General features: G+C 42.5%; 1 protein-coding gene across 1 annotated transcript in view; it reads left to right on the top strand.

Annotated features, from left to right (window-relative positions):
- Window positions 1–6775: 6775 nt before the first annotated feature.
- Window positions 6776–11510, top strand: part of NEDD4 (NEDD4 E3 ubiquitin protein ligase) — a gene marked incomplete at its 5' end in the record, with an annotated part of 56348 nt that continues 51613 nt past the window's right edge. Inside the window, one exon of the mRNA XM_080351399.1 lies at window positions 6776–6837. Coding sequence (XP_080207525.1) covers window positions 6793–6837 — 45 coding nt within the window. The remainder of the gene's footprint in view (window positions 6838–11510) is intronic.

Below are 11510 nucleotides of genomic sequence, written 5' to 3'. Positions count from 1 at the left end.
GTGGCTGCTTTCACTCAGGTAAAGTTCAAGCATAATATTTGATGATCATCAAGTTCATTTGACAGAAAACTTTCAATTATCTAGGCCTTCTCTGATGTGTGAGTTAAGCTTGGATATAGAGAGGAAATACAAGAAAAATGTGTAGTGAGACTTACAAATTGTGGAATAACTCTGGAAAGCAATTCTATATTTAAGAAATGAACAGTGACCTGACTATGCACTTAAGATGTTTCTGAATAATGCTTTTAAGGGAGTGCAATAAAACTTGCAAACGTAGTGTTCCGTGTAAAAAGTTTCATCTGCATAGTGTTTCTAATAGTTACCTGTAATCATCCAGACCAGGAAACTGTTGCACATTGAGGAGTCAGTGATGTACGTAACAGTCAACAACCTGAACATGCCCAGGCGTGTGCAGTGCTGTCCCTGGGTTGTGCTGTGCTTTTTCCCGGGCTGCAGGAACTTGGCCGGGTAACCACAGCAGAGAAGCCTTCAGGCAGCTCCCGCTCAGTGCCGGCCATTACGCCACTCGTGTGTCCTTGCCTTTATCTGAAAGTGCAGCAAGAAGTTCTCATGTGAACATCCTTTCTGCTTGACAGTAGAAATGATGAACAGATTTGGGTTTTTGTAAGAAAATCCTACAATAGTTCAAATGACCAAAATGGAGTGACCCTTACATAGGCAGGATCTGCGTGTGGATCAGAGGCCCATTCAGTGCTGCACAGCTTGGGGATCTGAAGGGATATAAGATTTTCTATACCGTCCTTTTTTCTGTAGTGCTACTGCTAGCAAATGGCATTTTAAGCAATCTGAGCACCTTTGTTACTTCTATCATAATGAAGCAGCACCTCCTGCTTAGAAAACATACAGTGCTAGAAAGACAGCAGTTTCATTCTGGCGACTGCAGCGTTTAAATACCCAATATAAAAGATCACCTTGATATATAATGCGGAGTATATAACCAAGTGATTACAGTTCCTGACAGGTCATAACATTTCTGCTATGTGCTTTGAATATGTAGGAGATATCCTACTATTGATGTAAACACTTGAGATGTGTTGCCTTGGAATACTTGCACATCTGTTCTCCAATGGCTTTGCTGGGGCTCCTCCTGAGTCTGTTCTTCCTGGGCCTACCTAGCTGTTTATGGTAATGCTTTAGCTCTGGAATTATTTTAAAGGTCCATTTTTGTCCCTGCAGGTCATATTTCCTCTGTTGTCAGCTTCCTTTTAAATAAACTGCTTTTATATGGATTATGGTAAGTTCTTTATCATTGGAACTTTACCTATCCCACTACCTAATTAGATGATGCCCATTAGAATCAAATTTTCAGTGGAGCTCAAGATACTGTTTCAAATCACATTAGCAGTGTGCTACTGATCTGGAGCATACTCTGTCGCACATGTAGGGTTTTTTGACACAAATGTTAAAATTGTACTTGAAAAAACTGGCCCAAGGATGGAAATGAGTCTCAGGAGCTTGTGAGAAGATTCCATTTTAACCTACCTGCAAATAGGCAAATAACCACCTTTGGTACAAATATTTTCAAAGTAGTATAGAATTATACCAAAGGATCTAAATTTATTTTTAAAGCCTCCATGTATGTTAAAGATAGGAAAAAGGAGATGTGTAGGGAGCTGAAAATACATCTTCATTTATTCAGGAGGCTTATATCCAGTTATTAACCTGTTGCTAGTGGATTTTTGTGAAGACTAAATAGAACAGGGCATTTCCTGACTGCTGCTGGGGCTGAGTCCATCTGCAGCCCCAGTTTTCTGAGCACCGTGTGGAGGAGAGTGGCCGGTAGGAATCAAGAGAAGAGGTCCCTGCAGCCTTCCTCAGGCAGCTGACCTGCCCATCGCTACAAACCTGTGCTTCTCTACATACTTACTTTCAAGAGCCGTTGGGCGCCCTCATCTCAAACATTCTTCTTTAGTTTTTAGTATGGATGGGAAAACATAGCTATATAACTGTATTACCTTATAAACAAACTGATTGGGGTTCACTCGTCTCCTTTATCAAAAATACCCTTGAGTGTTCCATTTGCCTGGTCAGTGTCAGTACTTCAAAAGGACACTTGTTCCAAGGGCTGTGATAATCAGTTCCCAAAGAGATCAAGCCCAGTTCCTCCTTGCTCTGAGACAAGAAGAGGCATTTTGAAATGTGCTGTTTAAAAAGCTGTGTATAAGCAATGATTATTTCTGACTGGAACAAAGTAATTAAAACCTACTTATAACAGCAATTATTTACTATTCCATTTTTTCTAATGGAATAAGGGAGAAACACTATGAGAAGAAGCCTCTTGTGTCAAAAGAGAGGTGTAAACCTGGTAGTGCATGAGTGCTGCTCAGTCCCAGGCCTAGTCAGAATAGTGTTATAGCTGCTTCTGGTCTTAGCGATGTTTTAGACACTGGCAAAGAGCATATGGCACATAATACTTCATACACATATGGAGAATGATAATCTCAAGGTATTTAAAGAAGAAAAGCCCAAATACGTCATCCCTGGAAAGAACTTACTTCTGCAACACTGTGTTGGGTTGAGCTGTTAGCAGAAATATCTACAATGACTTTGTTAACCAAGGGATCACTGGTGGTGAATTAAGCTGGGAACAGCGTGACAGCAGTTGACTGGAGCTCAGCACCTCCGGGTTTTTGTTCTGGCAGCTCTCCTCCCCCTCAAGCTGAAAATAGAGAAAGATGACATGAGTGGTGGTGATTCAGACAAGTGTTTACCACTTCATTCAAATGCATATGCACCAAAAGAGCGTGACTTTCCACCTCCACCGCAGTTGCTCTTCTTACTATGCAGGTTTGCTCATCAAGCCAGAGAGATTTCAAAAATAAATTGCTTGTAAACTGTTATACTCATCACAGAAATTAGGAAAAACATTTCTTACATCTTTCCCTTCTCCCAGCCTCCCCATGTGAGAGCTGGAGATCTCAGTAGTTTTCCTGGGGGACAGGGATCTTTGCAGGGGGACGGAGGGAGCTGGCCCAGGGCAGGTGTTAGTGTCTTGGGAACACAGACCCATGCTTGGGGAGCAGCGTTAAATTTTGTCTGCAGGCTGCCCTGAAAAGCAGCTACTTGTGCAGAGAATTACTGATTCACGTTTGGTCTGTCCCTGGAGGGTGGTCACACCTTGCTGTCCTCCTGCAGGGACAAGTCGGGCTCAGGGTTTGGGGCAGCTGGAGGCAGAGAGCAACACATGTTCTAGCAGAAGTTGCTTTTATGAGAAAGAAAAAAGTTGGGGAAAACTGAACCAGTGACTTTGGAAAACTGAGGATGAAAAGGAGCAATAAGGGGCTGCCAAAAACCTGAGCGTGAGCTAACAGCAGCCTAGTTGTAATGGAGACACAGCACTCAGTCTGGGGTGACTTCTACCAGATGGAATGAAATTCTTGCTTACAAAATTTAAACTTTCAACTTTGTATCATTTTTGCATCTTTTTATCATGGTGTTTGAAATCTAGCATTAAGCACCAGGATCTAGCGCATATTTGCATGTAACCATAGAGCCAAGAAGAATGTTGTGAGTTGGGCCTTAACTATATCTCTGGCATTAGTTTCATTAGTGAGTCATTGCCACGATAGTAGAGAAATTGAGATTATGCTATCAATAGGTATTTACTTCTCTTAGTCAGAGTAATGACTCACTAGCAATATAAATTTTTTCTATTCATTCCCTCTTGTATGTAGTTTTCCATTTACCTGCCACTGTGATATTGTGAGTGGTTCATCATAACATTTTGTATTGTATTACTCAGTAGAACAGAAGACAATAGAACAAAAATCCATTTGTGTCATTTGCATCCGGACTTTTTGTTTAATTGCGGTTAAAATTACTTCTTATTCCTCTAGTTTAAACAAAGAGCAGTGAAGATAATTTATCTAATTTGATTTAAAATCTTCTGTAGCAAAAGTGTATCCTATATTTAATAAGATAAAGCATGCTTTGATATCACTTGATAGCCCAGCTTTTGTAACTTAACCATTAATATAGTTGATATATATTCTTAAGATAAAGATTATTTTATTATGATAACCCTTTAGGATTCTGAAACAGATCTCCTTTTCCCTCACTTTATTCCCTCCTTTAAGAATAAATACTGCTTTGTTTTTTTCAAAGCAGTTCAGTATTATAGTGTATGGATTCTCTTCAGCTTATAAAAGCATTTATGATAAAGAAAGATGCAAACATTGGGTCCATCAGGCTGAATGCCATAATCTAATAGAAGGAAAATATTTTAAAAGTTCGTAATTTTTTGATCTTTCGTGGGACTGAAGGTTAATTTAGATAGCAAGAGATGTCAAACTTCTTTGTTACCAGATGAGAACTCACTATTGGGATGGAGTAATGAGATAAAATATTTTTAATGGTCTTGATATACAGTTAAAGTGTTCTGTTGCATTCAGATGATCTAAATGCAGGTTATTCTCTGCAACTGAAAATCAATTATCTGCAGAAAGAGTAAGAACTCTCAGAAGAGCCCTCTTTCACTATTGGTCTGTAATTGCATAAGACCATGAAATATTAAATGCTGGAGATATACATCTTAAATGAGAACTGATTGTTTGTTAACAGACAGATTGTGGTTTATTTTCTCCTGGTTTTAAGTAAAATAATATTTTAATTTTAAATTCTTCTAATTTGAATGAACTTCTAGATGTCTTGCTGGAATATTGAAGATAACAACTGATCCCACTGAAAATGCACATAGACCTTACTTTAATGTATGGATGCCTCTGGGTAACAAACCCAGAAACACAAGCCTTGTTGACAGAAGGTCATCTATGTATGCATTTGGGATTTGACTGTGTTGTAACTTCTGTTCTGGACAACCAGTGGTCTTTCCACAGAAAAAAATGAATTAGTGAGATATTATTTGGGGCTGTGTTATACTCTGCTTATAAAAAAATGCAATATAACAAATTTGGTATCCTAATGCTCTGTTGTAAATTTCAAAAGGGCATATTTCAAGTTTCAAAGTTATTGAAATGACATGTTACTTAGAATTCGATGTTTGGGTTTTGATGTCTTACAAAAATGTCCAATAAGTAATGTGCTAATAAAATATTCACAAATGAAACCTTTGTTAAACAGGACATCAGGATGCTTGAGAGTCCTTCTTACAGCCACTGAGTGTACAGAAAAGCTGAGGCTGAGACTGCGGAAGAACAGACGAGCAGAGTTCAGGCAAGTGACAGTAATGTTGTAGTAAGAGATTACAGGGGGAAATAAATCAGTATCTTTTATTAGGCTAATCAATGCAATTTTGAAAACAAACAAACAGTGTTTCACAAAGTAACTGGACCTGGGAATCATTCCTGCTGTAACTTAACACAGGTTTATCCTTGCTTGGCCCTCACCCAGGAACCTTCCCACTTAAATTTGGACAAGCTGGTGCAGGGACAGTGCTGTAGGGAAGGCTGAGTGAAGGAAACTGGAGAGAAACGTTGGGTGTCCAGAGGCTCAATCCAGAAACAAGGGAGTGATTTCTTCTGAATTACCCAAAAGCTTATCTGGGTCTTTTTTCCAAACTTTATCAGTTGGTTGAATAAAGGACATTGTTACCCCATGTTCACCTATCTGTTCATATTTTTAGACAATCATGACTATGAAGACACTTGCATGAATGCCACTTTGTCTGTTTCTCAGACACTCACCTGACTTTTCATAGGTAATACCTTATTTTGGAACATGCACAAGCTGAAGTTGCTGTTGAGATTGTTTCTCCTTGGAGCCCCCTGGGAAGAGAGCACCCGTGTGTGACAGGGGCACCGTCTCTCCCGAGCCCTGCCGGGGAGGTGTTGCTCACCTGAATGTTCTGTGATCCGCCTGGGGTGCAGTCCAAAGAGCAGGGCCTGGGTCTGTGTTTGTTTTGGGAAGCTGGGCAGCAGCACTGAGCAGCTATTTGGGAATGACCTCAGGCATTCAGCCGAAATGTTGTCCTGCTCCCTTACCAACATGTTGCTGTTCTGCTGGTAAGATTGAATGGAGGGGGACAGATTTTTCTTTTGAGAAAACTGCAAGTCTTCACGATATTGTTGCTTTGCTTTCAGACAAGGCTTTTACCGTTTTTATTTTTCTCTGCTCTGGCATTCTCCGGGCTCGAGTATCGTGTCTGGTCAGCTGCCCAAACAGCAGGGATGTATCTTCTCCTCCCAGTGCCCTGGAAGGCAGCACTACCTCGTCCTGTTGGGCAAGATCTTTTCTGCGCATTGACAATTATTATTTTTTCCTCCGTTTTCCTCAAATTTTTGCCATTTCAGAAGGTTCCCTGGATGCAAGGGGTCTAGGCCAGAGATCCCACAGCTTGTGGTGGCCCTCGGAGATGCAAAAAAGACCCTCACGATGTAAACCACCGGGGAAAATTTTAGATAAACGATTTTATATTCACGCCATGACCCAGCTAAGGGGTGTCTCCGGGGCAGGGTAGGCAGGTGTTGTCCTCCCTGGTTCCCCGCGGGGCGGCTGGTCGCGCTGTGGGCCGGTGCAGCCGGGGGGGCTGCCCGCACGGCGCGTGTCTCCGGGCGTGGCGCGAAGCGAGAGCCAATCGGGAGGCGCTGCCATCTCCCGGGTGGGCGGTGGCGCGGGCTCCTGCACCAATCAGACGAGTCGGAGACCCAGAGAGAGGCGGGGGGCGCGCGCCCGCGTTCGCCAGCGCTCCTGGGCAGCCGCCGCTGGCGCGCGCGGCGGGCTGTGGGCGGGGCGGTGGGCGGGGCCGCAGCGGGCCGCGCGGCGGGGCGGTGGCGGCGGATAAACACGGCGGCGGGGAGCGCGCGCCGCTCGGCTATGGCGGCCTCTCCTGTGGAGGTGTTCGGGCTGCCGGGAGAGGAGGTGAGGCCCGGGGCTGCCCCACCGCTTCCCGCTTCCTTGCTCCGCCGAGGGCGGGCGGCGGCTTCCTCGCGGGGCAGGGCCGGGCGGGTTTCCCCTCAGTGCGGGGGTTTCCTGCGGGCCCACCGCGGTCTGGCGCGGTGGCGGGGTGGGCCAGCGGGGCTGAGGTGGGGTGGGCTGAGGTTCGGTGAAGCGGGATGGGTGGAGGGGCGCTCCGCGGGCCCCCCCGGGGCCGGAGCCAGAGCCAGTTCCTTTCTGCACTGCCGGGCCGCCCCTCCAGCCCCGCGGCGGTGGGAGCGCGGTCCGCCGGCGGTGGCCGCGTCTCCTGCCCCGGCGTTCCTGCCCCGGCGTTCCTGCCCCGGGCATCTAACTCGTGACGGCGCTGGCCGGGCCGAGCGGGGTCTCCGCTCCCCCCGCCCTCCCCGCACTGGAGAATAAAGTCTTTGTTCCAGGCTCGGTCACAGTGTTTGAACCGCTGGGGCGGTGCGCGGAGTACAGTTGTGCAGGAGGTGGTTCGGGGCCTAGGCGGTGGTGCTGTCCTGCGTTCTCTTCAGCGAGTGTGGAATCCTGTGTGCGTTTTGGTGGATTTTGCAATAAACTTGTGGGTAACTGCAAGTGACGTCCGCAGTGGCTGCTGTCATGGGGTGGTGGTTCCGGAGCACATGGGTCTTTGGGAGGTGGCCGGTACCATGTACCTGGTGCTGTGTTTAAGTGGTGACAGGTGGGGTGGGCTTGTACATCACAACTGTGCCGTGTCCATAGGACAGAGTACTAACAGAATAGTTAACTTTATCAAGAAGAAAGAAGGTCACTTTATCTTTAATTGCAGGTACAGGAAGAATAAAAGCTGTGTGGTGACCTGTGTGAAGTGTCAGTAATGTTGTCTTTGAGCCAACAGGATATTTTACCACGACTGCCTTTTATCAGCTCTTTTTGTGTCCAAGCAGTGATGATCTGTGTCAGTGCACACTTGTTGCATCCTTAGCAGGGATTCACTTCGTGAAAACTGAAGTATTAATCCTGGTCTGTTAGCATGGCTCTCTTTCTCATGTTCTGCTTTACTTCTGGAGAAGTTACTGTAAAGGTATCAAAGGAAATTTTTTCTTCATCTTCATATTTAAATTGTGTAGAAGTTCTAATAGAAAATTAGCACAGCATGCTGTAAGCTGCTGTTGCACAGCACTTCCCATTGCAAGATTCTGTTTTCAGTTGCTAGAAATTTTTTGAGGCTGATAGGACTAACATGTTTCATGCTTCAGGCCATCTATTTTAACTTTATTAAACTTTGGTCACTTTACTTTTTCTTAGCCTTCCTTGCTATGGGGGAAATATTTTGAAATCTGGTCAAAATTGACCAATTCTGATCTTCCCTCCAACCTTTTCAAGATGAACATATTGTTTTTGAACAGCTGCCGGAAGGGGAAGAAAGTTTGACTATGTTACAAATCTATCAGATCCAACTTTTTCCATAATTCAAAAGGTTAGCCAGACTTTTCCAAGTTATAAATGTGAAAAATGTGGATTATTTATGATCAGAAACTGTTACTCAGTTGGTGCAGTTCACATGTAAAGAACTTGCTCAGTTTTCTTCGTAGTGGTCTCAGGGTTGTAAGAATACTGCTGCCAGCTGCCTTTGCCCAGGGTACTGGAATGCAAACTAGAGTTCTGCCTCCATGGATTGTCTTTTTTTAAATATTCTCAGAGTTTAAATCTGGATGATTGAATACACAGAGTTGCAAAAAACCACAAAGTCATAAATCCAAATAATATAATAAGTAGCATCAAGGAGTGTTCTGTAAAAGCCTCCCTGTACCGTTGTTTTGCAGGCTTTTCATGGTTTATGTCTGTCCAGTGCTGCTTCTCCAGGACTGCTCTGTGATCCATTCTGCAAGATGGATTTGTTTGGCACATGAATCAAAGTTGCCTGTTAAAAGAAAGTGGTGTTATCTGTGAAACCTCTTTACTTGTTGCAGCTACTGTGTATGATTATGCGGTAAATGTAATAACTGTAAATAAAATAATGAAGGATAGTGAGAAAAAGTTGGTCTAATTGTTGAGGCAGTTCAATGCAGTGTTGAAATGTGGATTTTTCCTCCCCTTTCCCTCTGCTCCCCCCCCCGCCAAGTTACGCATTTATTCCAGATTTCCAGTCACTTAGACTTAACAAAGGATTGTTAATGTGATGTTGCTGACACAAACAAAATGATGAAGAAGCTGAGATGAAAAGGAAGCTGTAGCTGAGGTGATTGTATATACAGTGGGTTGTTGTATATGCTGCATTTAGGCATGTGAATTTCAGTGGCTGAATCTAGCAGATGCAGTTGTCCTTGATTTCTGTGGTTTAGTGTTTCATCTGTAAAATAGATATCATACCCTTATATCACCCATAGGACTTCTTATGACTTACTTGGGTATTGAAATAATAAGCACTAGAAAAGTCAATGGGGAAAAAGAATAATTCTGTATTCAGAGCAGGGTCTTAGCAACATGTGAAAAGCAAGTTCTGGGGTCACATGCTGAAAAATGATGACAGGAGAAAGTACAAAATATTTGTTTGTGAGTAATACCAATTTTGTTTACTTAGGAAGTTGTCTGTCTCTTAAAAATAATTTCTGGTCCTATCATCAAAAGTTCTAATGGAATGAATATACAATAACAGGCTAAAATGTATATAATAAATGGACCAGTATTAGATTAGAACTGAATGCTGATGACATTTCTAAATAATTTTTTGTAAATTATTTTATGTTGTGGGATAGTATCTAGAAAAAAGACAAATGCACAGATTATATACCTTGCTACAGCTGATCTCAATGTAGAAAAACAAAGAGCTCTGATTTTTTTTTAATATTACTTTCATCCTCTCATTAACTTCTTTTAAAGAGGAAAGCATTTTTCAGTGTTTTTCTGGGTTTAAAATGTAATTATTAAAGATCTGTCCAGAATGACAACGCATTTATTTCTGTTTTCTATTAAAATACCTGTTTGCTCTGTAGGGCTTTGGAGTGGCTTTTAATAAAATGATGCCGCTAGTCTATATACACGTAATTCATAGCAATTTTAATTTAAAAAATTCTATGTGTCAGAATTCTTACACCCACAGCCTGAATTAAGGGTTTTCCTATTTTGCTTAGCTCTTTTTACATTGCCTACACAACAGGATAAGTTAGCTAGCTTTTTTGATCTGTTGTGTCTGTTATGTTTGATCTGTTTCAGGGGTTAAACTAGCAATGGGAACCTCTCACAGGCAAAACCACACTTCCCACTTGTACACATTTGCCATTTCAGGTTTTTCAGTCAGTTGAGAGCTGTCCTATGTAAAACAAGTGTTCTTGTTTTCTGCAGGTCACACGAGATCTCTCTTGAACATATGGTATTTCATTTTGAAAAGCTTTAGGTATATTGTTATATTCCTGTAGGATATACTACTGGCGTAGGTTGCTTATGGTTATTTAGCTTGCTGCTGGTGAACTGAATGTCTTGAATACATACTTTGTCTTCGCTACTTCTGCACACTTCTCACCCTACAACCCTTCTCATATTGCTGTATTTTGGAGATAATGCTGGTGACCAGAAATCTTTACTTTGGCAACTGGAATGGACTAGTCTTTCTCTGGATTGCTTCTGATGAAAACAGTTTTGTTTGGCTTGTTTGTGCCTTGAGGCAGCCCAGTGCTTCTGTTCCTGTTCAAACCCTGTGGTTCCCCCAGCACCCCTCTAGGAGATGTCTGCTCCATCTGGCCCTGTTCTCGCGTGGAGCTCTCAAACAGAAAATACAGATGTGCATGCCTCTGTGCTTCAGAAGTGCTCTGAATTTATTGTAGTCTGTGAAGGACTTTCTCATTGCAAGGTGTGATCTGGAATAGTTTAGACACTTGTAGAAATGATGATGCTTGCTGGTTTGGGGAGTTTTTGTTTGTTTGGGTTTCTTGGTTTGTTTGGCGTTTTTTGAACAGTAATATAATTTGTATAGATCTGATAGTTTCTGGAAGCTGTCTTGTACCTAGGTTTGTTTTGTTTTTAAAGCCTTTTTTTCATGGTGAACTAACAAATGCTGACTCCGACTGTTGTGGATATTGGGTTGCACATGTTGAAAAGTGGTTTGGTGGTGGTGGTTGTTTGGTTAGTTGTGGTTTTTCTTCCTAAAGTAAAATTTTGTTGACAATAGATAACTCCATTAGTGGACTCTTGTCTTCTTGAATCTTTTCCTTGATTTGCAATTGAACAAGGGTGTTAAATAAAATCTGTAGAGACATCCAGCATTTCTTGAAGGTTGAGACTTCCTTATTTATGAACACAAAATTCTTCTGTGGTACAATTAAGTTCTTTTAGTGAGTTAGTAAGACTGGACTGTAACCAGCAGGTGGAAGCTGATGACTTTCACTATGTTTACAAGCTTGATTAATGTAGTTCTATAATGGGAATCTTCCTGAACCTAAAACTTGCTTTGAGAACCTTTCTTCAAAGAAAAATGGTTTAGCTCTGATTGCCACAGAGGCGGGAAGAATGCTCTCTGCATTATGAAGGAATAGTCAAGATGGCAAAGTCTCCTTCTCAGTTTCCACCTCCTGGTGAAATGAACTGCTGATGCTTACAAAACTTACTATAACTTAGAGACCACCTAACATGTATGTCTGCCTCAGGTCTGAATATTGCAGGAACTACTTTCCTTCAGC

Source organism: Nesoenas mayeri (assembly GCF_963082525.1).
Source record: "Nesoenas mayeri genome assembly, chromosome: 11".
NCBI classification, from domain to species: Eukaryota; Metazoa; Chordata; class Aves; order Columbiformes; family Columbidae; genus Nesoenas; species Nesoenas mayeri.
This window is presented reverse-complemented; position numbering and strand designations above follow the sequence as displayed.